General features: G+C 53.6%; 1 protein-coding gene across 1 annotated transcript in view; it reads left to right on the top strand.

Moving 5' to 3' along the window:
* The window catches only part of SMG6 (SMG6 nonsense mediated mRNA decay factor), a 235,560-nt gene that overhangs the window by 203,520 nt on the left and 6,119 nt on the right, over positions 1-25,921 (top strand). Inside the window, exons 14-16 of the mRNA XM_065897653.1 lie at positions 9,731-9,907; positions 13,626-13,772; positions 23,281-23,434. Of these exons, the coding sequence (XP_065753725.1) occupies positions 9,731-9,907; positions 13,626-13,772; positions 23,281-23,434 (478 nt within the window). The remainder of the gene's footprint in view (positions 1-9,730; positions 9,908-13,625; positions 13,773-23,280; positions 23,435-25,921) is intronic.

Here is a 25,921-nt window from a genome sequence, read left to right as displayed (position 1 = left end):
TACTGGAGGGCTTGCTCACAGTTGGGGAAGATATTATTTAGCCACATATGTGAAAACACTTTGGGGATTTGTTGATTAAAAGCTCACAATGTGTCATTAGGGCAAAGTGGTGAACAACAAAATGTATGCTTTTTGGCCTATTCACAGAGGTGTCCAGAACAGAACGAGGAGGAGCTGTTTGCTCTGTTCTCTGCTGCTAAGTCACACGTGGGCACTCCCTCCAGGAGACATTCGTCTCAGTAAAAGTCTTAGTGAAAGAATAAGCAGGATGTTAAGGAGACACTTGAAGTGAGGAACAGTGGAAGGAAGTGGGACCGTTTAGCCTAGAGAAGGTATAACATAGCAGACTTCAAAAAATTGGAGGCCGCTCAGGTAGAAGCAGAGTTAGAGGTGTTTGTGGCCCAGAGAACAGGATTAGAAGCACTGGAGGCAGATTTGGGCTTAAAAAGGGATAGACATTTCCACTGATGAGAAAAATCCAGAAGTGGAATGGGCTCCCTATTAGGAAATGAACCCCTTGTAGACTCAAGACCGTAACAGACCTCTCATACAGCATGGTCAGGACTGGAACTTAATAGGGAAAAAAGTCTGTTAAGTATGTAATAATAAAAATTACTTATATGTGTCTTAAACATGAAGGGATGATGGTTTTAAAAGCTTCCCCAGGGTCTTGAATCCTTTCCACCCGACATACTCAAGAAAGGGTTGGATCTCTGGGAGATGTTGTAGCAGAGGTTCTAGGGTGGCTCTGAGTGACTGGTAACTCACTTTCTGGCATCTAAGTGATACAGGTGTTGAGGGCTGCTAATGAGGTCGGAGAAGAGGAGGACGTGTAGGCCTAGCCCGTAGGCGCTGGAGGGGCAACTGGGGATTTGGAAGAGGTTAGTGCCAGGTTACTGTGGAATCCCTCCATGGCCTGAAAGTTCTGTGAAGTGTCAAGGACTACATCTGCCTTATTCTCTCTTGTGTGCCCAAAATGTCTAGCATGTCACATAGCAGGGCCTTAGGAAAAATTGGTGGACAGTGGGCTGGTGGGCCGGACAATGACTTCTTGAAAAGACTTTTGGGGGCTTCGCTGGTGGCGCAGTGGTTAAGAATCCACCTGCCAATGCAGGGGACACGGCTTCAAGCCCTGGTCGGGGAAGATCCCACATGCCACGGAGCAACTAAGCCCGTGCACCACAACTACTGAGCCTGTGCTCTAGAGCCCATGAGCCACAACTACTGAGCTCGCGTGCCACAACGACTGAGCCCGCGTGCCACAACTACTGAAGCCTGCCTGCCTAGAGCCCGTGCTCCGCAACAAGAGAAGCCACCGCAGTGAGAAGCCTGCGCACCGCAACAAAGAGTAGCTCCCACTCGCTGCAACTAGAGAACGCCCGCGCGCAGCAAGGAAGACCCAACACAGCCAATAAATTAATTTTAAAAAAAAGAAAAGAAAAGAAAGACTTTTTATCAAACTTAAAGGAAGGTGAGGGAATGAATTGATTGCATAAAGGTAAAGGCCTTGTAGGCTGGGTAGGTTTGGGGAATAATCTGTAAAGTCTCAGAGGTGCCAGGGGACAAATGGCCCACAGGGGAATGTTGAGCAAGGTTGCCTGGGCCTGGAGCTGGGGATTAGGGAATACCAGCAAGAAGGGCCGTGGTGATGTACAGTGGGGAGGGCTTGCACAGGTCATGGAGAGCGCTGAGAGACATTGGGATTTCATCTGGTACTAAGGCTGAGCCCAAGGGGCTTCTCCATCCTGACTTCCTCAGGGCCTATCTGCCTAAAAGGGATAAAGGAGCAGTGTGCCCAGTCTCTACAAAGAGCTTTTCTTCTCCCCAAGCTGCCTCTTCCTCCTCTCTTGAAGGAGGAGAAGAGGAATGAGAACTCTGCCCTTTTGCGTGCTGTAGGTAATGGGGGCAGCGGGGAGGGGCGTATTTCTCTCTTGGGAGTCTTTGATGCACCTGCTCTGAATGTGCCCCACCCCCCTCCCGCTGAATCCTCAGGGTCTAGAACGGGCCCTAGTGCACACAGTAAACACCTAGTAAATATTTGTTGAATTGAATGCTGACTGGATGTGTTGAATGCTGCAGGTCTCAGCATTCTTACACACATAAGATAAATAAAAGTAAGAACAGATCGGGTGAAGGAGTCTGCACACGAACCTAAGGGGCGGCCCCTGATCCTGGCTGTCTGGAAGGCAAATAAGAGCGACCAGAGCACAAGAGACAGTGCTCCTGGCCCAGAACTAAGCGGCAGTGTAGAAACAGACTGCATGTGGATATTTGCAGACTGAGACAGACTCAGGCCTTTCCTCCCCAGGGGCTGAGCTTGTAGCCTCCCCTGCTGGTTAGTGAGTGAGGGCCCCAGTGCCTGTGCTCCAGGTTTCAGAGCAGCTGAAGCCAGCCAGACCTGAAAGGCTTGTGTTGGCAGTGCCAGTATCCGCCCAGCCCCTGCCAGTGCGGGTGGCTGCTCTCAGAGCCTCTGCAGGGGAAGCAGATTGGACCGCAGCCTGAGCTACTGCTGCCTATAGCTTGCTCTCTACGACGCCCTCACTGTTGAGAATGCACCTTGCTCGTGCAGCCGGAGCTTAGAGCTCCAGAAAAAAATAGTTTCTTTCCATGAGGGAACAGTTCAAGAAGAGCCAGCTGCCCTCTGCCCAGGAGAGCCAAGACTCCTCTCTGCCTTTGTTTAGAATGTCCAAGCTTAGGAAATTCAGGTGGGTAGAAAATACCACCTGAGAGCATGAAGAGGATTTTCTCATCATTTCTCTTGTATTGAAAGACCTGGAGCAAGGATCCAGCTGGTCTCATTTAAGGAGGATACCATTAACAAAGGCAGAGTCGCCACCCACACCCCAGTGTGAAGAGGCGAGATGGGCAAGGTGGTTGTGATGTTCACCACAGGACCTTATTTCTGATGTGTGCATTAGTGCCGTGCTTGTCCTGCAGCCCATGCCCTAGGGGCCCCTCTGGAGTCCTGCAGAATGCACGCATGCCCATGGTTAGGTCCAGGAATCTTTGTAGAGAATAGGAAGGGGGCAGCTGCAGAGAGGCCGGGGCTTCCCTCCACCAGCTGGCTTGTCCAGCAACCTGGATCCAACACCTTAGCTCCAAATAAACTATTTCAGCAGCTTCAACAGCCAGGTGAGCATTCCAGGACTTTTCCCCTCAGCCCTAGGCTGTGTGCCTGCCCCATGCTTCCTTCCTTACCTCTGAGCCTGGCTTCCACACACTCAGTGGTGTCAGGCAGAGTTCCCCTCCTGTCTCTGAGCAGAGTGGGGCAGCGAAGAAGAAAAAACATAATAGCCACTCAGTTACTTAGCACTTTCTGAGCCCAGACACCTTGCTAAATATATGATATGCATTATCTCTTTTAAACAACTTGAGCCAAGGCTCAGAGACATTAAGTAACTTGCCTAAGGACACACAGCTAGGAAGTGGCAGTTAACTCTTGAACTTAGATCTCTGACTAGGAAGCCCAAGCTCTTGACTGACCCCCTGTATTGCCTCAGCTAGCCTCTTCCCAGAATGGACCTGTTTTTCCTTCTGTACTTACCTTCTCACCACCAGTGTATGCTCCACATCTCTTCTGTTCTCTCAACTCTCCTTCCAGTGTGAACATAATCTCCCTCTCAGTACCCCTACCCTTTGGAATCTTCAATAAAAATAATGGAGAAGCCTCTCCCCCACCCCCACCAAATCTTCCCACCTAACCATTTGCCAGTTCCCAACCCCCCCCCCAGGACACTTAAGGCCAGTGCGTGCACACGTGCGCGCACACACACACGGTGGGGGGAGGTATGGGTGGGGCTAACAGGCTGCCATCCACTCTGAACAGGCATCTGTGCGTTGCCAGCTGATTGGTAACAGCCCACATTGCCTCCGCTAAGAAGAAAACAGCTGTTGGGACCAGACACGTGGAATGGTATAGCTACTGCGGGGTGGGTTGGCCGTTGATGTTGTGACCCACTGACCCCTCAACTGGCACTAGGACTAGGGATGGCTGAGTCTGGACATTGGGATCAAAAGTGACTGAGGGGGGGCTTCCCTGGTGGCGCAGTGGTTGAGAGTCCGCCTGCCGATGCAGGGGACGCGGGTTCGTGCCCCGGTCCGGGAGGATCCCACATGCCGCGGAGCGGCTGGGCCCGTGAGCCATGGCCGCTGGGCCTGCGCGTCCGGGGCCTGTGCTCCGCAGCGGGAGGGGCCACAGCAGTGAGAGGCCCGCGTACCGCAGAAACAACAAAAAAAAAAAAAAAAAAAAAAAAAGTGACTGAGGGCAAGGCTGTGCTTAGCTGCCTTGCGAAGAAATGCAGTCCTGCTGCTGCAGGGACAGCGAACAAGTGACCCGCTGAGTGGATGCCCTTGGACAGGATACCCGGGGCTTGTCAGGATGTGTCTGGCACAAGGATCCATGCCTTTTCTCCTTGTCCACTTTGTCATTCAGTGCCCGCCAAGTTCTTCCTTTCTCTCCCCTCTGACCTGTGACCCTCTCAACAAATCAGTACCAGTCGTCCTGATTCATCTAGGCTGGGAGTGTCTGTTTCCCCATCATAAGCTACTGCCTCTGTCTTCAGAGTGAATGTGCATCCTCGTGGCCAGCTTCCCTCCTGCCTGGAAGCCCCTCCTCCAGGAATGTGAATAAACTGTTTCCTCTGTCCTCCAGCTCCAGAGGATTCCCTGTGTCTGAACTTTCATTGGCAGACCTCTTCTCAGGCTGACCCACCCTTGGCCACTACAGAATCGTCCTACCCACCCTTCAGTCTCCTGTGAAGGCGAGTCGTGTATAACTAGAGGTTCTCAGTTTGTGAAAACACTTTAGTCTGAGTTCAGTTTTCTTGTAGCCAATCCTGTAGGCTGGGCTCATTAGAGATGGTAATTAACCCATTGCTAATTGACCTCAGAAGCCAGCCAAGCAGCCTGTATTTTACCAGGATTGGTAATGGATTTATAGGCTATTTTAAGACTTTTTTTTTCTTTCTTTCTTTTTTTTTTTTTTTTTTTTTGCGGTACACGGGCCTCTCACTTTTGTGGCCTCTCCCGTTGCAGAGCACAGGCTCTGGACACGCAGGCTCAGCGGCCATGGCTCACGGGCGCAGCCGCTCCACGGCATGTGGGATCTTCCCGGACCAGGGCACGAACCCGTGTCCCCTGCATCAGCAGGCGGACTCTCAACCACTGCGCCACCAGGGAAGCCCATATTTTAAGATTTCTTAATAATTTCAGCAAGGCTTCACTTTTCTGTCTGCATCTTATTTGCTCTAAGGATATTCTGTAAAATTAACAAGCTATAAAGTTTGATTGAAGGTTTCAACAAATGTGAGAATAATTGGCACCATTTAGAGAAACAAGAAAAACAACCTGTAAACTGGAGTTTGTAGGGGAAAAACCCGTGTGATTTTTCTCTGTAACCAGAGGAGCAGTAGCAAGCAGGACTTTTTAAACCAGAAAATAATCGAACTGGCTGATAGCGCAGATTTGAATTCTGACTCCCCCAAACCAAAAGTTCAGAAAAAGAAATTCTGCAAAATCTAACCAGTCACTGTAGTGTTTGTGCCTTCCAGGAGGCCTGTTTGAATAGGGACCCAGTAAAGATGGAGTGAGTCTGTCGTTCCCTGGAGCTTGCATCCAGAGACCTGCTTCATCTCTCTGACCCCTCCTCCTGTCCCCTGGCTGGATCAGGGCTCTTCTCCCTTCCCCATGGCTAGTGTTAAGTCTTGCCACTTAACATCCGTCTATGGTACCTGGTGCTCAGTTCCTTCTCTCTCTCTCTCTCTCTCTCTCTCCCTCCGCCACTTTCCATAGGACTGCTTGGACCTCTTTTTCTGTTCCTTCCTAGGCATTTCTGCCCAGGCTGGGCTGGTCCTCTGCCGAGTGGCTATGGAAGGTCACCAGTTTTCAGAAAACAACATTCGTTTCTCATCCACCGGCCCACCTAAGATACCCCAGACTGCCTTCCCTCTTCTCTCCTGCCCTAGAGGTTTCTTCCTGCTTTCCTCAGGACCTAACCTTCCTCTGAGTGCCAGCCTCTGCTTACCATGGGCATGCTCACTTTCTCTCTCTCTCTAAGGAACTGAGCCTGCGACAGGCCAGGCTCGCACATCACCTCGCCACATCTCACTTTCAGTTTTCCTTTCTGCTTGGTTCTTTGCGTGTGGACCTGATCTGGGTGGTAGCTGGAGCCCTGAAGCTAGAGGTTTCAGTTCCCGCCAATGGGGCACACTGCCTCAGATGGTCTTCAGGGGGAGGGAGAGGGGCTTTCTCTGGGCGCCTATCTTTCAGCCCTTCCCTGACCCACAGCCCCAGTCTTCTTTCAGAGCCGACTGGGCCATCAACTTTGCGGCTCCCAATGGTCTACACAGTGAGTCTCTCCAGAAGGACCGTGACTGCCCCTGAGAAGGTGCTGGGTCTCAGGTTACCCAGGTGTTCCCTGGCCAGCAGCCCTTTTATTCAGCTCTAGCCCCTGTCCAGCCCCACCTGTTAACAGCCCAGGAAGGAGGCCTCTGCAGCCCAGATCCTTCTCCTCTAGAGAATCTAGAATTTGCCCAGAGCTGCAATGTACATACCACTTACATTCTCTGTTTTTCATTGATACAGAATGGAAAAATGTACTCATGAACAGAGCTGTTGTGGGGATTATGTCATAGACTTCATCTGGACTCCCTCCTCTCCGAGCCGGGAGCCTAGCTTTAACCCCTCTCCTACCAGGAAGTCCTCCTTGGCCAGACAGAGATCATCTTGGAGTTGGCTCTCTGTGAATGGTTTAAAGGGCATCTTCCTTCGTGATATCCCTTATTAACCATGTTCAACTGGGTTTTTTCCCCCCCAACTCAAGTGCTGGAGGCTTTGTCTAGGAGGAATCCACCCCGCTGGGCTGATTCCTCCCACCTGAGAGCAGAATGCTTCAGCAGACAGGCCAGCAGGCTGGAGACCGAGGGTTTCTCTGTGCCCCGGAGAAGCCCTAGACTTTCTGCCCCTCAGTCCCTGCATCTCCTCAGTAGCTCAAACCCCATTCCTCACTCCACTGTGCACTTTGAAACCTAAGGAGACCATACAACATCGGCTATCCTCCCTGCTAGTTGGATTGCAAAGGCGAGAACACTCTTCCAAAAGGCTAGGTGACTTTTCTCTCCAAACATGTAGAATTCTTTTCTACACCCCACTCAGAGACCCCACTGGATCAAAGCCCTTTTGAGAATCATCCAGGAGTTCCTTTGCCCTCAGGGAAGAACTGATGGCCATAGCAGACAAAATCCCCCGGAAATCAGGTTCCTTCCAAACAGAGTGAAAACTAAAATAGGGGGCAGGGGCCGGGGGAGGGAGGTGGCACTCCTTTTTGTTTTGGTGTCCACGTGAATAACAGCTCCCCCTGATCCTCTGAGGATGTGCCGCAGGCAGGCTCAGGATGTCTGCATCCCTGGGTCCTGCTGTGCCCTGGAAATCCCCGTCTCCAGGAGACCCACGTCCACACATGTGGCCTTTCTCCCCCTTTCTTCCTGAGCCACTCAGCATGCCATCCAGCTCATGCCCTAACAGCAGGAATTCTGCCCGCCTGTCAGCACACACGCCCATGGGCACACTCTCCTCTCCTGGGCAGATTTCTGCAGCACACTCAGCAGGAGTGCCAGCATACCTCTCACCATCCAGGTGATGCCAAGGACCACTGTAAGGTTTTCCTCTGTCCTCCTCTCACCCCTTAACCCCCACCTCCTCTCCATTCAATGACAGCAGCCTCACACCGAAAAGGAAAGTCCTGGACCCATTACATAATTCTCCATAGTGCAAGCAGTAACTAGGGCATAAGGTCAGAGGTCATAGTGGGGTCAGGTGGCTGACACACACTGTAACGACAAGGTGGTTAAAATTAGACCACTGAGAGGAAACTGGCAGTCTTGTGGAAATGCAGAAGTTTCCTCTGCAAGTGAGAGGCTGGGGATGCAGGGAGGCCACTGTGCGTGCTGCCTGCCAGGCTATTACTCATTTCAGCTCTGTTCTTTAATGCCTTTTAGCCCCTGCTTCTGTATTTCTAGCCTTCCTCATCACATGTTTGCATACACGCGATGGAACCCATGGTTACCTGCCCTGGCCCAACAAGTGTTTCTTTCCTCCTTTTAAGCACAGGACTGGGCACCTCAAGCTCAAGACAGCTGTCCTTTCCTAAGCCTTTTCTGGGTAGCCGAGCGCCTTTTGATTTAGCCTCTCAGGTGGTCGAGGTACTTAGCCTGCGATTCAGGCCTCAGTTGTTATCAAGGCCATTGGTGGGGCAACGGGCGGGGGTCCACTCTGAGGTTGGGAGAGGTGGCAGAGGACGGAGTCATGGAGCGCAGGGTTGACAGCTGTGTGCTGAACATCCCCTGGCCCGCCAGCTGCCAGAGGGGAGCTCATTTCCACGTCTCCTGGAGGACTTGGGTCGCACCTGCCTCAGCTGCTCCCTCTGGTACCCAGCCGAGCTTCCCTGTGCCTGTCAGCCCTTACTGTAAACTCCCGGGTGCCCTGCTTGGGAAGTAAGATGTAGTCTCTGCCACCAGTGGAGTTATTACCCAGGCGAGGGATAATAAATGCACCTGTGAAACAAAGAGCAAGCAGTCAAAGACAGTCTCCAAGTTAGTTACTTTACTGTGTGATACAGCCAGGGACGTCCCTGTCATGTGACAGGATGGGAAGCATGGGGTTTGGGGGCGGGGGCAGGGGCTAGAGTCAGTGATGATGGAGGGGCTGCCACCCTGTGACATATCTGGCCACTGAAGTGTTTCCCTATGGGAACGGCCTTCACCACTTGTGAGCTCCAGATCAAATGGGCCCCTCTTCTCCCTTGGTGAGCGCCCTCCCAGAAGGGAGGAGAGGACCCCAGAGGCCGGGGATGAAGAGTAGGGCATGAGAAGGTGCAAAGCAGGTGGGTTTGCAGGTCTCGCAGGAGAAGGACCCTAGACAGGGTGACTGTGGAAACTTTCTCTGAGCCACTTACAAATTTGATGATTGCTCAAGATACTGAATTTCATTTCAGCTAAATCAGCCCCAGCTTCTCTGACAGCACTGGCTTATGTGCTGACGTGGCCACATGGGAGCAGGATGGCCTAAACCCCTGGAGGAGCAGACCTTAGTGAAACACCCACACACACACACACACACACCTGCTTTGCCTGTCTCCCTTCTCCTGACAAAAATCTCCTGCCGGACCCCAGTCTCTTCAGCGTAAGAAGCTCTTAGGTGGGGCAGGAACCTGTCAGGGGAAACCCAGAATGACCTGAGTGAAATGAACCAGCCCAGAAAGCACTCATCATTCATTTCACACTCAGGCTGGAAGTTCTCCTCTTGGGGGTCTGGCAAGAGGGGAGCTGGGAGAAGAATGGAGAGCGGCAGTGAGGGTACCAGAGAGCTATGTTCTGTGACAGCCAATAGTTTACATGCCACCCTTCCTTCTGTCAGCTAGATACCAAACCTGGAAGACTTTTAATTTATTTTTTTTTCAGATCAGGACTTGAGCAAAAGAAAGGCGAAACCCCAGAGGATACCTGTCATTGGCCCTGGGGTTGTCTGCTCCCCCAGAGGTGACCTAAGGGGAGATGGTGCTGTCTTCCTTCAGAGGGTCTTGGCCCTCCTCACCTCACACGCACGCACTCCCGCTCACTCTCTCCGCCTTCCCTGCCCAGTAGACACATTGCTCGTGTGCCCCTCAGCCAACAAACAAAGTCTCTCATCTTCCCTTTCAGAAAATGCTGTTTTTCTTCTCCCTCTCGCCCTGTAGGTTATTGCAGCCGACTGCAAAAGGGTCACAGTGCTGAAGTATTTTCTGGAAGCCCTTTGTGGACAAGAAGAGCCTCTGCTGGCATTCAAGGGTGGAAAATATGTGTCAGTGGCACCCGTCCCAGACACCATGGGAAAGGAAATGGGAAGCCAAGAGGGAAAACAACTGGAAGATGAGGTACAATGCGGGAAGAGCCCGCTGTGGCCGAAGGAAGGCTCCCCCATCCCCCCAGCGCTGCTCTGCCCGGGCTTCAGCCTCTACCCCTGGTTATTTATAACCACTCAGAGCGCTGGCGATGTTGACGTGACCAGCCAGCTTCTCAAGAGTGCACTCTGCTGGTGCCCCTTCCTGCCAGTCCCACCCCGGTGCCCCCATCTCGCTCTGCTACGAGTTCCAGATGCTTCTTTTTAATGTTGCAGTGGAGGAGAAGGGAGGGAAAGAAAGAGTTTAATAATGTGCAGCTCTGGAGGCTTAGGAAAGGGAGCTGGGGGGGGAATGTTAGGGTTCAGGCTGAGGATCAAGTTTATGGATGTGTGGAGCTCAGTGTAGCACAGGCCTGAACTGCAGCCTCCAGCACACGTACAGGAAGAGCTGACATTGCTGGCCCCGTGTGGAAAATCACCCCCTCCCTGGCCTACCCTCCCTCCCTCCCTCCTGCACATCCTGATGTGATTAAGGAATTCTCCTCTTGTTTGTTTGCCCTTGGTTGTTCCTGTAGCCCTTGCTTCACTCCAGACTGCGTGTGTGTGCGTGTGTGTGTGTGTGTGTGCACGCACGCTCGTGCCAGCCTGAGTGCCCACCCCTGCCAAACCCCACTGACATTTGCCTTGCCGTACCTGTGTGTATCTTTCTGGGGGTGATTGTTACTGTGGTTCTGTGCACAGTGGGTTTGTGTGTCAGTTTAAGTTGAACACTGCTGCCAGCTTCCCTGCTGTCTGTGGGTTCTGAGCAAATGTGAGTGTGGACGGTGTCGGTGCCTGCGTGCGTTTACTGCGCTTACTGTTGCTGCCAGCTGCCCTGCTATGTGTCTGGGTGTGGGTGTCTGGGTGTGTATGCACACATAGCTCACTTTGCCTGATGGTTGACTCTTTCCTTCTTTTTGCCCCACAGTATTATAGACAGAGGGGACTTAGGTGGGAAAGAACGTGGGACTCAAGGAAGGGACGCAAGCGTCTGTAGCCAGAGGCCAGGTCACCCGTAGGCCAGCACAGTCATTTGGCCTGCAGCAGTCTCAAGCGCCTGGTGGAGCAGGGTGGGGTGTGGGGATGAAATCAGCAGCAGGCCAGGGAAGCCAGATGTCAGCTGGAAGCTGTCGTTGGTGATCTGAAGCAGTGATAGAGTGGCCACCTTTGGTTCAGAGTCTTCAGAGCAGCAAAATCTTGGACGGGCTTCATTAAAATAGCTGGAGAACCCCACCCCACCCCTGATGACACAGGATAGAGGTGGTTCCAGGGATAAAGCTGAGCCCATGATTCCAGACTCTCCAGATGAAACCTGGGCAGGGAGTAACGGGAAAGAATGAGCTGTCAGTATGGGAGGAGACAGTGGGGTTGCTAAAGCCATCGAGGTGTCCAGGCTTCAGGCAGGGCAGCGCAGTGCCACCCAAGCCCTGGGCAGCGTGTAGGGAAGCGTGGGTTGGGTAGCGCCCTGGTCAGCTCTCTCACCCGCGCTTCAAGGCTGAGGCGGGTGGTAGAAGGTGAGCAAGCTGGCTCTCCAGGGATGCTGCAAGAGATGTCCCCTGGCCCAAGGAGCCTGCAGGACCGAATCCAGGGAAGCAGGCAATGCCCAGAGGGAGGGGCTCCTCCACTCTCACAAGGAACAGACCAGCTCTCGGTCCCAGATCTTGGCTGCACCACGCTCGCTCCCTCCTTCTTAGGCTTATTGACCAGACAAAGGTTGTGACCCATGCCATGCTGCCCACTTCTTCCTTTTCCCACGAGCCTCCTGGGTTCCGTTATGTTAGTGGCCCCTGGGAAACCCTACTTACCCTGGTCTGTGTAATTTCACAACCCTGCACTTCCTCGTTTGCTATGAGAGCTGAGCCAACCTCAGACAAGCCTCGCTGACCCTCTTTTGACCTCAGTCAGGCTCAGTCCAAGCCCCATGATAACCCCGTGTATCCCTGGTCAGAGCAGGCAGGGGCAGTGTCCCCCACAGACCAGCCAGGGACCCTACTCCACTCACTCTGGTCCAGGTTAACCCCACGAACAGGAAGTAAATGTGCAGAGAGAGTCTTCCTCCTTCCCACGGCCTGGGCCTCTCTGGAAGTGGGCCCTGTGACACAAGAGCCCGCGTGTTGTCAGAGGAGTGGTGACTGCAGACAGCATCCCAGACCCCTGAGACCTCTTAGGAATAGTGGTAGTTCTGGCACCATCCCGAGATCTCATCTTCTCCTAACTGCAAGACTGAGTCCCTTAAGCTGATTGGGAGAGGAAAGGGGAGCTGTTTCTTCAGACATCATTCTTCATGAGCAGAACAGAATCCATTTCCTTAAGGATGCTGCCAGAACACCTTTCTTTCCACCCCTAGATTCTACTCCTAAGACAAAGCGTCACCTACCCACTCACACACTCTTGCTAACCACTTTCCGCAAAGAGAGTCCTTCAGAATATCATTGATACGGACAGCCAGAGGAGAGAGAGTCTGTATGGAACAGGGTCCCTGTGGGTCTGTGGGAGGCCTGGCGAAGGGCCGGGTCTGGGCTTACCCTCTAGATCCAGGACCGCACCTAGGCTGCTGGGTCTTATTGGCAGGAGCACAGACTTTGGAATCAGACTCACTAGGGTTTGAATCCCTGCTCTGCCACTTACTAGCTTCGTGACCTTGAGCAAACGGTTTAACTCTCTAGACCTCAGTTTGTTCATTTGTAGAATAGAGATGATGATAGCGTCTGTGTACAGGCTATTGTATTAGATGAGTGAATGCATGAAAAATGCTTAGCCTGGTACCTGGCCTCATAATAAGCGCTCAGTGAATGGTAGCCGTTATTGTCATAATCATGGTCACTGTTATCACCCAGTTATCATTCAGACCCAGGAATCTTCTCCCACTAAGTCACCCCCTATTACCCGTGCTAACCCTGTCCCTCAAAGGAAGCGCTCTTGGGTAGCTGCATGTTCTCTGCTGACCAAGGCCAAAAGTGAGAGAGTGAGAAATGGAGCCTGGGACCACCCGGGGAGTAGTGGCTTCTAAGAGCTGAGGCTGCAAGCAGGGAGGTGCCACCCCTGGGGAAGGCTCCACCAGCCTGACAGGAGACTCCTTAAGCTAGCCAACCATCTCCCAGTCTGTGCAGGCCCCCAGAGGGCAGCTGAGCAAGGTCATGGCGTGTGAATCCCTATCATGGGGCACCCGGCCCCCACACCGCCAGGCTGTGGTCTTAAAAAGAAACCAGGGCAGGGTCTGCTGAACTTCAGCATCTGCGCCCTGATGCCGTCTGGGGCAAGGGAGCTTCCGTGCCGAACTCCCAGTGTTGGCCAGAATGATTCCTATCCGATCGCGAGCATGAATGAGGCTTCAGTTGGGTGGTTTAACTTTCTGTGTTGTTTTTCCCTTTGGTGAATTTCAAAATGAAAATGGGCCCAAAGTTTGACATTTTGAGTGTGTGCAAAGAAGGAAGGGCTGTGAGTATAGGCATGGAAGTAGATAGGGTGTGGACCTGTGCGTCTGTAAGAGGAGGGCCCTGGAGCGCAAAGGGGAGCAGTTGCCAGGGGAGCAGGATGACAGCTTCCCCCGACCTGCCTCTGCCTCAGCTGGGGCAAGCGCACACCTTGGGGCGCTGTGCGTGGAATGGTCCAGACAGGCCTGGATTGGGATGCAGGAGGGACGGGAGGGTGGGTCTGGTCTGTGCTGTGGGCTCACAGTCTCCTCTCTCCCCTGGCCTGCACCACCGGCAAAGGAAGAGGACGTGGTGATTGAAGACTTTGAGGAAGATTCGGAGGCTGAAGGCAGCGGGGGCGAGGATGACATCAGGGAGCTTCGGGCCAAGAAGCTGGCTCTGGCCAGGAAGATAGCGGAGCAGCAGCGTCGCCAAGAGAAGATCCAGGTGGGGCCTGCCTGGGGAGGGTGGTTCCCGTGTGGCTGGTGGTCTGTATAGGGCATGAGGGAGATGGGAGTAGGGATGAGCAGGACCCTGTCACTCAGGAAGTCTTGCAGTGTCCGGACTGGTTCCACCACCTGTTTTCCTCCTCTGCCACTAAATTCTGGTTTGGTGCCTGGAGTCTCCCTCCTCCTGGGCTGCAAGCAGGGCCAGGTTCTTCTCAGAATCTGCTGAAAACTTCTCCCCCGGTGATGATCTATGAACACACACTACACATGCCCAACCTTTCACACAGTTTCAGGGGGTTCAAAGTTCCCCTGAACGTTGTCCAGACGCTCTCGGAAAAGCCGTGGATTCTCTGTTGAGAACACCTCTTCTCAGGGGGAGATGGTGTCATGGCCACAGTCTGCTTGTCTGGATTCCCACCGTAGTGGCCGAGCCCCTCTGGACAGCACACTCTAAACCCTAGGGAGAAACTACTCGATCGCCACGTAAGGATTCCCGCATCATCAGCCCTCTCGTGGACCCGTACCTTCACTTCCAACAGGCTGTTCTTTATGGCTCTCCCAGGTCTGACTCGTGCGCCGTAAGCTCACTTCTTCTCATCTAGGGCGCGGGGCAGACGGGGAAGAGCCGGCCATGCTCCCTGCTTTAAGACTAACTGTGTACGTGGGGAAGCGTCGGTCGTCTTTAGGAATGTCTGTCTTCAGCCCTCTCTTCAGCCACCTCTGGCCTTCGGCGTGGAGCGTAGTGCATCAGGTCAGGCCGACCTGATCAGGCTGGGCTCCGCCACCTACTAGCCTTGTGACTTTGGGCACATTGTTTAACTTCTCCCAACCTGTTTCCTCATCTGCAGAGTGAAACTGGTGACAGCACCTACCACCTGGAATGGCCGTGAGGCCCACAGGAGCCAGTGCACGTAAAGCACGCAGCATCGTGCATGACACACCGTGATCTGATAGCAGTCTGACCGCTTATCAGACAGAGTCCTGCCCTGGGAAGGGGAATGGATACCAGTTGGGACCCATGGTCCTTTAGACGTGTGCATATGAGTCTACCGGTTGGAATTAAGCCTCTGCCAGCATCACTGCTGTGGTGGGGTGGCTGCCTTCTCCACCTTTGCGCAGTCTGTGTGAACCTCTTTCGTGGCCCTCGAAGCTTCGTCTGCAAGCTGTCTTTCTTCCTGTCCGGTAGCTCTTTTCTTCCTCACCATCAGTCTTCCCAAAAGTTCTGTCCATACTACCACTTCCATTTCTTGACTCTCAGCCCAGCAGTTATAGAGGCGATTGCATCAGAGGTCACCAGGTACCTTTGTCGGGTCTTCTTCACACTTGACTTCCCTGTAGCTTTGGACCCCAAAACCGCCTCCCTCCAGCCTCACTTCAGCACACGAGGACCTTCGTCTCCTCTCTGTCTGGTGACCACACCACCCTCCTGGGCTTCCTCACCACCATTCGTTACTTGGTCTCCTCCTCCCTTTCTCTTACTTCTTAGTCTCAGCACGTGGAGTTGGCCCTCAGCAAGTATTTTCATTCAGTGAGTTCATAGATGGTAGCAACGAGAACATGATCTGAAGTTCCTCACAGGCTTTTAACCCCTCGTGCCTGATTTCTTACCAGATCCTATCTGTTCACTCATTTATTCCCTGCACTCTTCTCCATCCCCATTGCCACTACTGCTGTTCTAGTCCAGGTACTCCCTGCATTGCACAAGTCCGGGGGGTCCCCTTTCCCTTGTAGTCTGTGAATGCAGCTCCTGGAGTTGTGTGGTACACGGTCTGCATGCCAGGCTCCCTGCCTGCAACGCATCTTATGTGGTTTCATCGTTCTCTTCCCAAAAGAGCCACTCCCCTGCTCAGGAATCATCAGTGCCTTTGCTTGGCTAATAAAGTCGAATTCCTTACTATGGCATCTAGGGCTTTCTCGTCTGTTCCCAGTCTATTTTCCCAACCTCTTCTCCCGTCCCCCATGAGCCCTCACGAGCTATATGATATTGGGCAAATCACTTAACTTCCCCGAGCCTGTTTCCTCATCTGTCAGATGAAGGTGGTAACAGCAACTCCCTCAGAAAGACAGTGCACGCAAAGTGCCTGTCCAGACACTCCAGCCCTCCTGCCTGGACAGCACTAACCCTCCTTTCTACCCACTGTCCCGTCCCCAGACAGCTCTGCCCTTTCCCACTCTCATGTCTTCGTTCCTGCTCTTCGCTCAAGCCCGAGTACCCTTTTTCTGCTCCACATTTCCTGTTACCTGTTGAAATTCTATTCTTCCTTCGGTCTCCAGATGAAACCCCATCTCCCCAGTGAAGCCTCCCCGGATTCCCCCTAGGAGGAATTCGTCTCTCTGCTCAGTGTTCCTGTAGCACTGATTTATACCTCATTTGTGAAACGTATATCACGTCTCAAATTACACTTATTTCTGGACTTGTTCCCCCCGCCGTACTGTGAACTCCTTGGAATCAGGGACCGTGTCTTCCACTCAATTTAGTACATGGTGGTGAGCGCCTACCAGGCTGGTGGTGAGGGGACACGGGAGCGAACCAAGAAAGTCCTGTCCCAGAGTCTCCACTGGCGCGGAGAAGTCAGTGATTTGAAGTGTGAGTGAGCCTTGTGACCAAAGGGAAGTGCAAGATGCTGTGGGAGCATGCACTGAGGGGACATGGCCTTGTCTCAGACAGCGGGTTCAGCCCAGCCTCTCCAGCGACCAGCGGTACCTGACAGAGACCTTGTATGAGGCTTGACTTCCGGTGCCCGCAGCTCCCCGGAAGCCGGTTCTCCCTGTCAGCTCCCTTGGAGCAGGCTGCTCAGGCCAGGCAGCGATGGCCTGCTGCGGGCCGTCCGGGCTGGGGTGGCTGTGGCCCCTTTAAGAACAGGCCCCACGTGCAGCACTGCTGGCGGCCCTGCCTCCTGTCAGCCTTCTTCCTCCAGCCTCACAGCCACAGGAGGATTTCTCAGCAGAGAAGAACCCCCCTCCCTTCTCCCCGCCCCCTGTTTAATGCCCGGGGCCCTTCACTTCCATAATTCTTCATTTTCCAGCCTTGAACGTAAGCCAGACACATCTGTCTGGCCATATGCGTGAACCCTGGAGTCTGTGCCGAGGTGGCTGTAAAACAGGGCCGGTGAAGGCCCTTCTGGGAGAGCACACACATGTGTGTGCCCTCGGGCCATTGGCTCCCTGCCCAGAACCACGGGGCTGCAGGGCTCCAAACCCATGTTAACCTCTTCTTATTTTCCCTCTTTTTGTTTAATTTAAGGGGGGAAAATCCCAAGGAAAAGGTATAAATTGTCCTGGGAGTGGGGGAGAGGTTCCTAGCTGGAGAGGCCATTATTGTTGGCAGGTACCTGGGTCACACTAATACAATAAGGAAGAGAGGAGCATCGGGTGAATTAAGATCGGAGAGATGGGCTGTAAATTACTCTGCTCCGAACTCCGTCAGTCTCCAGGGGTGTTAACCGAGAGGTGTAAGGCAAGTCCCCAGCTCCCAGCGCCTTTTACAGATGCAGCAAAACAGGAACCACACATGTTTGGGGAAGGGGATGTGAAGGTGGGGTTGAAAAAAATCCTCCCGGCCCCCATGCTGGCTGTAAAGTCCAAACGAGATCTGGGGCCCTAGCCACACCCCCACTTCCCCGCTCCCACCGAGACCCCCGGGCCTAAGCTCATCTGTGGGATGGGGGAGGTGAGGCCTGGCCTCCCTCCGCAGCCTGTCCCTCCCTGCTTCCGGTGTTGCACAGAGGCTGGTGAGTGGGGCCGACTGGAGGTCAGAAAAGGGGTGTGGGCAGCTCTCAGGACCTGTGCAGCTGGAGCCTCGGCACCCGGGCAGGCCTCGGATGCTGGGGGCCAAGTCCGCCCACCCAGGGCTTCGAGGCCGCACTCTCCGGCTCAGCCCAGGCTCTGCCTGTTGCCCGCGACAGCTCTTCACCTCGTGCTGGTTGAGCCCACCTTGCTGCTTTCCTCCCGAGCTCTTTCCGTTCCCATTCTTGAGAGGCGTCCAGAGACCAGAGCAGGGTACACGGTTTGCCTGGGATACTGGTCAGGAGTGTTTCTTTCCTAACCGGGCCCTCAGGGCAGAGCAGTCGCTGACCGTCCTCCTCCGGGCCTGAGGCGTGGCCCTGGCCCTGTGCATCCCCACCTCCTCTCTGCCTCCACGAGGCTTTGCTGTGATTTGTGCTGCTGTCGGGCGGGGTCAGGTTTCCTGAGCAGTTGCAAACATCCCACCTGAAACATAACAGGCTCTTCCTCTGGCCACAGCTATTGTTTCCTCGGCATTATGGCCACAGTCTTGCTCTGTAGCCAGCAATGACATGTGTTCTGAAAATAGCTTCACTCCCCTATCCCCTTCCCGCCCACCCACCCTCCTGAAGATGCAGTCACTCCTTTGTGGTAGCCCCAGGAGTTTCACTCTAAATATAGCTGCAGCCCATTCACATTGCCACCCAGCTGGGGGGGGGGCCGCTGTGGAACAATGGGGCATGCACAGAGCCCCCCACACCTGTATGGAATCTAGCGGAAGGCAGACACTCAGCCCTGGCTCCTAGCTGTCGGAGACAGGGTGGGAGCCAGCGCACTACCAGGCCAGGGGCACGTTCACGCCAGGGCAGGAAAGCCTGTGGGGCCAGGCGGCCGCCCTCCCCACTCCAGCACATTCCAGAGCTTGCTCCAGCCATTCTCACCTCCCCGGTTCCAGCAGCATCCACAGGGTCCTGTCCTCCTGCAGAAATGGTCAGGCTTTTGGCTGGAATACCCTTAGGCGCTGCTTGTAGCAAGCTCAGGGGTGTCATGCTTAGCCCTGCCATTCCCTGTCTCTCTAGAAAGGACAGTAAGAAGTAGGAAGCAAATCATCATAATTATAACCTTGAAACAGATAGCAAGTATGTGTGAAGCTTTGTGGTATTGACTTTGGATGTCCAGAGAAGGGATCCTAAGCAGAAACTTGCCCATGAGCAACCCACCCCAAATGAAGATGCTAACAGAAACCAGTGACTCTGCCTGCTTTCTATAGCAAATGCAGAATCTGCGCCCTTTGGTTTTTGCAGCTCAAGAAGGAGTGCCTGGGACTTCCCCGGTGGTCCAGCGGTCCACACTTCCACTGCAGGGGGCACGGGTTTGATCCCTGTTCAGGGAACTAAGATCTCGCATGCCACGCAGTGCGGCCAAAAAAAAAAAAAAAAGGAATGCCTGTCTGCACTGCTGGTGGTTATCTCACCAGCTATTCCTGTTAATATTTCATTTCCATTTTTCCATTTTTTGTTTTTTAAAAATACCTCTACATAGTTAAAGAAAAAAGGGGAAAAAAACCCAAAACACCAAGAGTACCACGAGTTTTATAATAGAAATCAGCAGTGCACTGCCTCACCCCTCCCCAGCTCCAGCTCTGCTCCCTAGTGGTTTCCCCAGATATTTACCCCCCCTGGATATATAAAAGATGAAAAATGGAGTTGGGCAGAAAGAAAGGAAACTGAAATTTGTTAAGTTACTAATACGTGTATCAGGCATTTAGCTAGATACTTTGACATGCAAGATGAGGGTGGAAATTTGCTATGTTACCAGACTTCTCATTTCTGGTGAAGACATTGCTCTGGCCAGAGAGGCCCAGGTGTAAATGATTCCATCACCCTGTAGAGGGAAGGAAGCAGCCACACTCCCTTTGGAGCCCTGCGCAGAAGGAGGACCTAAGAAGGCCTTCTCTGGATCTGGCTCTGCTTCGTGATCTGAGTTCTTCAAGTTCCACAGCTCCCGTGTGAGCTAACTGCATTACTTTTATTTGTAATTCTCAGTGTCTCAATTTCCAAAAGGGTCAGTCATCCCCAAATCACTCCCATCATCTAGAAGAAGGAACTTAACCTGTGAAAGAGCCCTTCCTGGGGACCCAAGCCTGTTAGCTTCCTCGTCAGATGTTACTGTGGACTGTCTCTTTCCCAGTTCCCCACCACCTTGCTCAAGGATGCCTCCGTCCTTCAGAGCAAGTTGGTTACTTAGCGCCTTCCAGAAACAGAATTAAGTTCTTTTCTTCTTCACACTTACTGACTTTATGGTCCATGTTGCCACTGGTCTGATTCAACATGTCCTTGCTTTTCTAGGATTCCCAGCTCACTGTCCAAGGACCACTGTGGCCCAGCCTTAGCTGCAGTGAGAAGGGTTCCTATGGAACTCTCCTTCCGGGTCAGCACACTTGACTCCAGGCCAGGGCCAGTCCGTCTGAATCACAGCATTCCAGTTGCACCCCCCTCACCCCCACCAGAGGCTTCTGCAGCCTTTTGCTCATACAAACAAAAATAAATCTCACTACCGGCCTCTGAGCCCCACAGCAGCATGCTTCCCGCTTCTCCCCAAGCATCCCATGGCTGTGAGTGGGGACTTGGCGCTCTCCCCACCGACATCACTTTTTCACTCCCTGCGCATCCTGTGTCCTTCTCTCACCGTGCGACCCAGAGATCAGAATGGGACGTGACGGCCGGCACAGGCGCCGTGCACAGCTGCCAGGAATCTGACGGGTAAAATCTGGAAAAGTTGGGAGGGCAAATGCTAAACACACACAAACACACACACACACACACACACACACAGCGCCACTCAGAGAGGGCCGGAAACACCGACACCCACAGATGAGGGGCTGCGGATTCCCAATCCTTCCTTGTCTGCCATTCTTTTAAGGCGACTGGGCCAGTCTCCTGACCCAGGTATGACCCCCCAGAGTTCCACTGGTACCCCAAGAGAAGGGGGAGCAGCTTCAGTGAATCTCCCGAGACTCCAGGAGGGCATGTGGGGAACAGGAAGCAGTTGTGCAGTGACTCACTGGGCAGAGCCAGGTTAAGGGAAGTTGTCTGCGGGTGTCCCTGGGACCGGATGGTGGCAGCACAGCTCTGACCACCCTCAGCAGCTTGATCCCGCCCACCCCTGGGGAACCAACAAGGCTGCCACCTCCCAAAAAGGCTGTGGCCTCTGTTCACCTTTCTGGCCCTGAGCCAGATCTCAGAGAACTCAGACGGCTAGCGCTTCCCTGGACCTTGCACCTAGATTTTTCTTCCATCCTGTCATCAAAACACCCAGGCAGGCTCAGCCCCCGCCTCCCTCGGCCATCTGGCCTAAAGGCCCTCCTGCCCATGGCCAGCCTTTAAGGAAGGGTGGTCTGAGGTCTTAGGAGCTCATCGTTCCCACAGGGTAAAAGGGGCAGCCAGTGCCACTTCCTTAGAGTCAGCCTTAGGGCCAGAGGATCACTTATGGAGGCCGGAAAACTAAGATGTGAAAGGGGTCTGAGTGGAACGGTGGCAGAGATGCTGTGCTCAGGCCCAGCCGGCTTCAGGGTTCGTCCTGCCCCTTCTCACTGAGAAAGACAGAGGTTTAGGGGCCTGTAATGCCAGGAGAAACGTTCCAGGCAGTGGAAAGGCTGCACAGAGCACGCCGAGACCTGGGGAATCGGCAGCAGGGGTGCTGATGTTCCCTCTGTGAGGAGAGAGACGGGAGAGCTCACTAAGCCTCCGTGGGGACTGTTTCCTCTTCTCACAAGATGCCCGCGCCGTCGCACGTGTTATATATTGATGATATCTCAATAAAAAATAGGGGGTTTGGGGGCTTCCCTGGTGGCTCAGTGGTTGAGAGTCCGCCTGCCGATGCAGGGGACACGGGTTCGTGACCCGGTCTGGGAGGATCCCACATGCCGCAGAGCGGCTGGGCCCGTGAGCCATGGCCGCTGAGCCTGCGCGTCCGGAGCCTGTGCTCCGCAACGGGAGAGGCCACAACAGTGACAGGCCCGCGTACCGCAAAAAAAAAAAAAAAGAAAGAAAAAGAAAAAAGAAATAAATAGGGGTTTTTTTAATGCCCAAGTTGAGTTCGGTAGAATGTGTGTCACCCTCTAGTTGGCAGCCCCATGGGGAGGGCCAGTGACCCACATCCCCTGGGAAGGTGGCCTGCAGCAGAGGTGCTTTCCCTTCGTGAGGTGAGAGCAGTAAGACTTCAGCAGGCAAGCCCTTCAGCTGCGTTTCTCATGCCTGCCAGCGTCCTGTGCCTTCCACCAGCTGTGGTGGCAGTGGCAGCAATGACTTACTCATAGGGAGAGGTCCCCAGCAGGTCACAGAGGAGCCACCCCCAGCATTCAGAGGCATGCCCTTTCAGTTTTACTGTCATTGCCAGTGAAACCTGATCACCTTTCTCGCTGACTGTTAGTGGCCAGGGCCCAGCCTGTGGGCCCCATCTCAGTTGGCACACACACCCCCTCCCCTGCTCCGTGCTTGTGTCTCTGTCCCTGCAGGTTGGTGTGCGGCAGGAGGCCATGGGAGGGCAGGACAGGGCTGGGACCTGCTCGCCAGGCCCCTACCGGGTTTGTTTCAGTGCCCTCTGGCTCTGCACACAGGGAACACACTGTCTGGGCAGATGCCCTCAAATCAGTTTGCTTCTTGGCCATGGTCCCCAGAAGAGGAAGCAGCACAAGAGTGACCATGTTCTATAGTGACAGGTGTACCCAGAGCCAGTCTCACAGGGCTGCCGCCACACAAGGCCCTGGCAGACTTGAGAAGATCGGGCTTTTACAGATGAGCATGGAACTTCCCTGAAAGATGTGAACATCTGTAAGACTCACAGGCGCGAGACCGTGTGCCTTCCGAGATGTGGTGCCCAGACCACTGGTGCTACGTGAGGGATTTTTTCAATGATGCATAGAAGACATTCTGACTCTTCATTGCAGAAATGCAGCTTGCGCTGGTAAACATATTCCTAGGCTCTCAGGCTCCTGTTACCACAGATATTATTTGCTGAGCCACAAAAACGAGTTGACATAAAGTCAATTTAAAGAAAAACATCAAGTAAACAAGAGTATAGGTTGTACAGAATCGTGGCAAAGGAGTGCAGGTAGAACACAGAAGACTGCCGTCTAGGGATCACCGTGCTGGTGGGGGAAGACGGTGACGATTCTCATCAGTCTGGATGGTGGTCTTTGCACATCCTGTGAGTTGGGTCCTAAACCATCCCACCGTGTGGGCTCCTGCCGATGTGGGAGACTTCGGTGTTAATTATTAGTTGTCAGCATCACTCTTTTTGTGTAGACTGTGAGTTTATTCTTTTTCTTTCCTTTTTTTAAGTACACAGTGAAGTAAATTGAAATAAATTCTGTTTGGGATATACATATACGTAAAAGTGTCTGGGTTGAGAAGTACCCCCTGTATAATGCTGCCTAGATAACGAATGTGAAACCACTTTCATATCCAAGGAACCTAACTCTCCCTCGCTGATTTTCAGCCCAAGGTCTTACTTTCAGAGACCCGTTATTTTTAATAACCATCAAGGTCCCTTCTCAGTCCTGTGCGAGGGTTTTAGTCACGCCGGTTTCCCCAAGCCATTTGGTCTACACTGATTTTTACTGCAGTGCTTTGCCCAGCCCTCGGGCCTGTCCCGACAGGGACTGGCTGTATCTCTGGAGGGGGCAGGGGCAGGATGCTGACACACCGTGGACTCAGGGCCCTGACTCGCCCACCCCTTGCCTACTCACTCACTGGCTCACTCACCGTTCTGTGTCCCTGTAGGCTGTCCTGGAGGACCAGAGTCATATGAGGCAGATGGAGCTCGAGATCAGACCCTTGTTCCTCGTACCAGACACCAACGGCTTCATTGACCACCTGGCCAGTCTGGCACAGCTGCTGGAGAGCAGGAAGTACATCCTGGTGGTGCCCCTCATCGGTGAGTCAGGCCAGAGCAGCCCTGCATGTGTGCAGTAACCCTCTCTACACACATGCCCCACAGCCTGGGGGCCAGGCAGGCAGAACCCTGCTGTGTGTAAGACAGGATTTGCAGGGAAGTGGGGAATGTGTGGGGCAAGGAAAATTGTTTAATAATCAAAGCAGTTCAAATTATTATGGCTGATCCGTGGCTTAAACTGCTTGAGCAAATGGACTCCTGTGTCCCAGCAACCAGAGGCTGCATGAGCCCAGCCCTTGTTTTTATCCTTATAAAGCTTGCAGTAAAACAGCAAAGCTGGTTCCCGTTATTGGTAAACACTCAGCCCTGGCAGATAGCGGCAGTGCTGCTGGGTGGTCTGGCAGGGAGGCTGGGAGGGTTTTGAAGTGCTTAGATGCCTTTGGTCTGATTGTCTTGTAGCTTTTCATGATCGTTCTGTTGGTTCGAGGTAACATTCTTCTGGCCAATGTCACCCTAAGGCCAGGCTGATGGAAACCCTCCAGAGCAAGCCCTTGGCTCACGCGTGTGGATTCCTGCCACTTGGGCTCTTACCACTGTCTGGTCATTGGTGCTGGTACAGGGTCGGCATCTCAGGACCCAGCTAGCTTGCTTCCGCCCTCAGGCCAAAGGAGCCCAGCTGGGCTATCTCCAGAGGGCTGTCTAAGGCACCTCTGGTTCTGGGAGCCCTGTGGTGGGTCAGCTGCAGGATGGGCTTTGTGCTCCGGGCTGCTGTCTGATGTAACTGATACAGCTAATATCACTGATAGCTGTCCTGTGGAGGGAGAGTATCTGGGAGACGGCTGGCAAGCCCAGGCTTTTTAATGTCCCCTTCTCACCAGCCACTTGGAGCAAGGTTAGGGGCCCTGTCCTCTGGAAGATCTGCCAGACTGGCAGTCTGCCTGCCAAGCCACCTCTGACACTCATGCCAAGATGTTCCGCTGGGCCTTCCCTCCCAGTCCCTCATGTCTTAGTGCCAGATGAGAGTGGAAACAAAGGGCAGGAAGCATCCGCCCCTGCAGAGGCTATAGAACCCTGGGGGGTTGTGGGAAACACGTTAGCACCACCTGAGAATGTTGGCACTGAAGCAGCCCTCGTCCCGCCTCCACCCTCCCTGTCTTCCTTCCCCCTCCCCATGTGGCCTGGCCAAAGCCTCTTCAACCCAGGCCCTTAGACCCAAGGGAAGGTTTTCTGTTCTTCAGAAGTAGAGCAGCTTGTCTGCCCAAGGTAGAGCCAGACTATCGAGTTGTTGCAGCTTCCCCTCTACCCTCACCAGGTCCCGGGGTGGGGCAACTTTAAGGATAGCATGTCCCTGTGCTCTCCTACCCAGGAGATTTTCAGGGATAAGAAAGTGAATTGGTCACTTTTTGCTAGGTGGTCAGGAAATGGTGTAACTGAGAGGTTGCTGGTGTCTCAGGAGCCCCCTAAGTCTTGGTAGGAGCCTCAGACACCATCCCAGGCTGGCAGAGCCCTCAGACACCAGCACCGATTGTGCCCCTACTGTGTGCTCAGTCTTCTTGTTCCCGAGGGAGCCAGTGAAAGGCAGAGCTGCAGCCCCTTGGCCTTGAAGAGCTTATGGTTCAGTGGGGGAAGCCAGGTTCAGTGGGGAGGGAGCAAATATATGAGAAAACTCAGAGGAGACGGTAGATAGAGAACAAATGGTCGACCCCCAGGGGCACTGGGAAATGCCAACTGTGTCAGGGCATCCAGGCCAGCCTTTCTGAAGCGTCCTCAGCTGGGCAGGCCTTGACTCTCAGGGGCTGTAGAGGGGGCTCCTGTTCAATGAGGCGCCGCAGGGCCATCTTGCCCTGTGCGCGGAGCACGAAGGGTTAAGCCGGCGGCCTCGTCTGCCTGTTTCTTGTGCTCTTTAACCTGCTCCCTGATCCTTAGGTCTGACCCCAGCTTCGAGAAGCCCCGCCTGGTGCAGAAGCACAAACAAGCTTCCCCTTTGAAGCCTGTTTAGTTTGGAAGCAGGAAAGCAGATTTGGGGATAGAATACCAGTTTTTCATGTTTGATGTTCTGTTCGCTGTACCATACACCCATCCACCACTACTCCGCGACCTCAGCCATACATCGGGTGGACACTGCAGCCTCAGGTTGCCGAAGGCATGGGGTGTGTGTGTGTCTGTGTGTGTGTATTCCCACGTGGGCCTTTTCCAGAAAGTGTCTCTGAATACCCAGACGGTGAGTGCCAGGCTCACCATGGAACGGCATGCTCAGGCCGACTCCCCGAGCCATGAATCACTGCACTGAGAGGCCTCAGACCCCAAACTCTCCCGGAGCCCCCAAGGAGTGCATATTTCCCACTTGACCTCAGGCTTTTGGCTGGAATTTTGGAAAGAATCTTCACCAGAAAATGAAGCTGTGTCCCAGACACATAGGCAGGCAGACACACACACACACACACACACACACACACACACACACACACACACGTGCACTATCAGAGGAGGTAGATGTGCCAGGGGTTTAGGGGAATAGCAGGGTCCTTG

This window comes from Phocoena phocoena, chromosome 19 (genome assembly GCF_963924675.1).
Source record: "Phocoena phocoena chromosome 19, mPhoPho1.1, whole genome shotgun sequence".
In the NCBI taxonomy this organism is placed as follows: Eukaryota; Metazoa; Chordata; class Mammalia; order Artiodactyla; family Phocoenidae; genus Phocoena; species Phocoena phocoena.
This window is presented reverse-complemented; position numbering and strand designations above follow the sequence as displayed.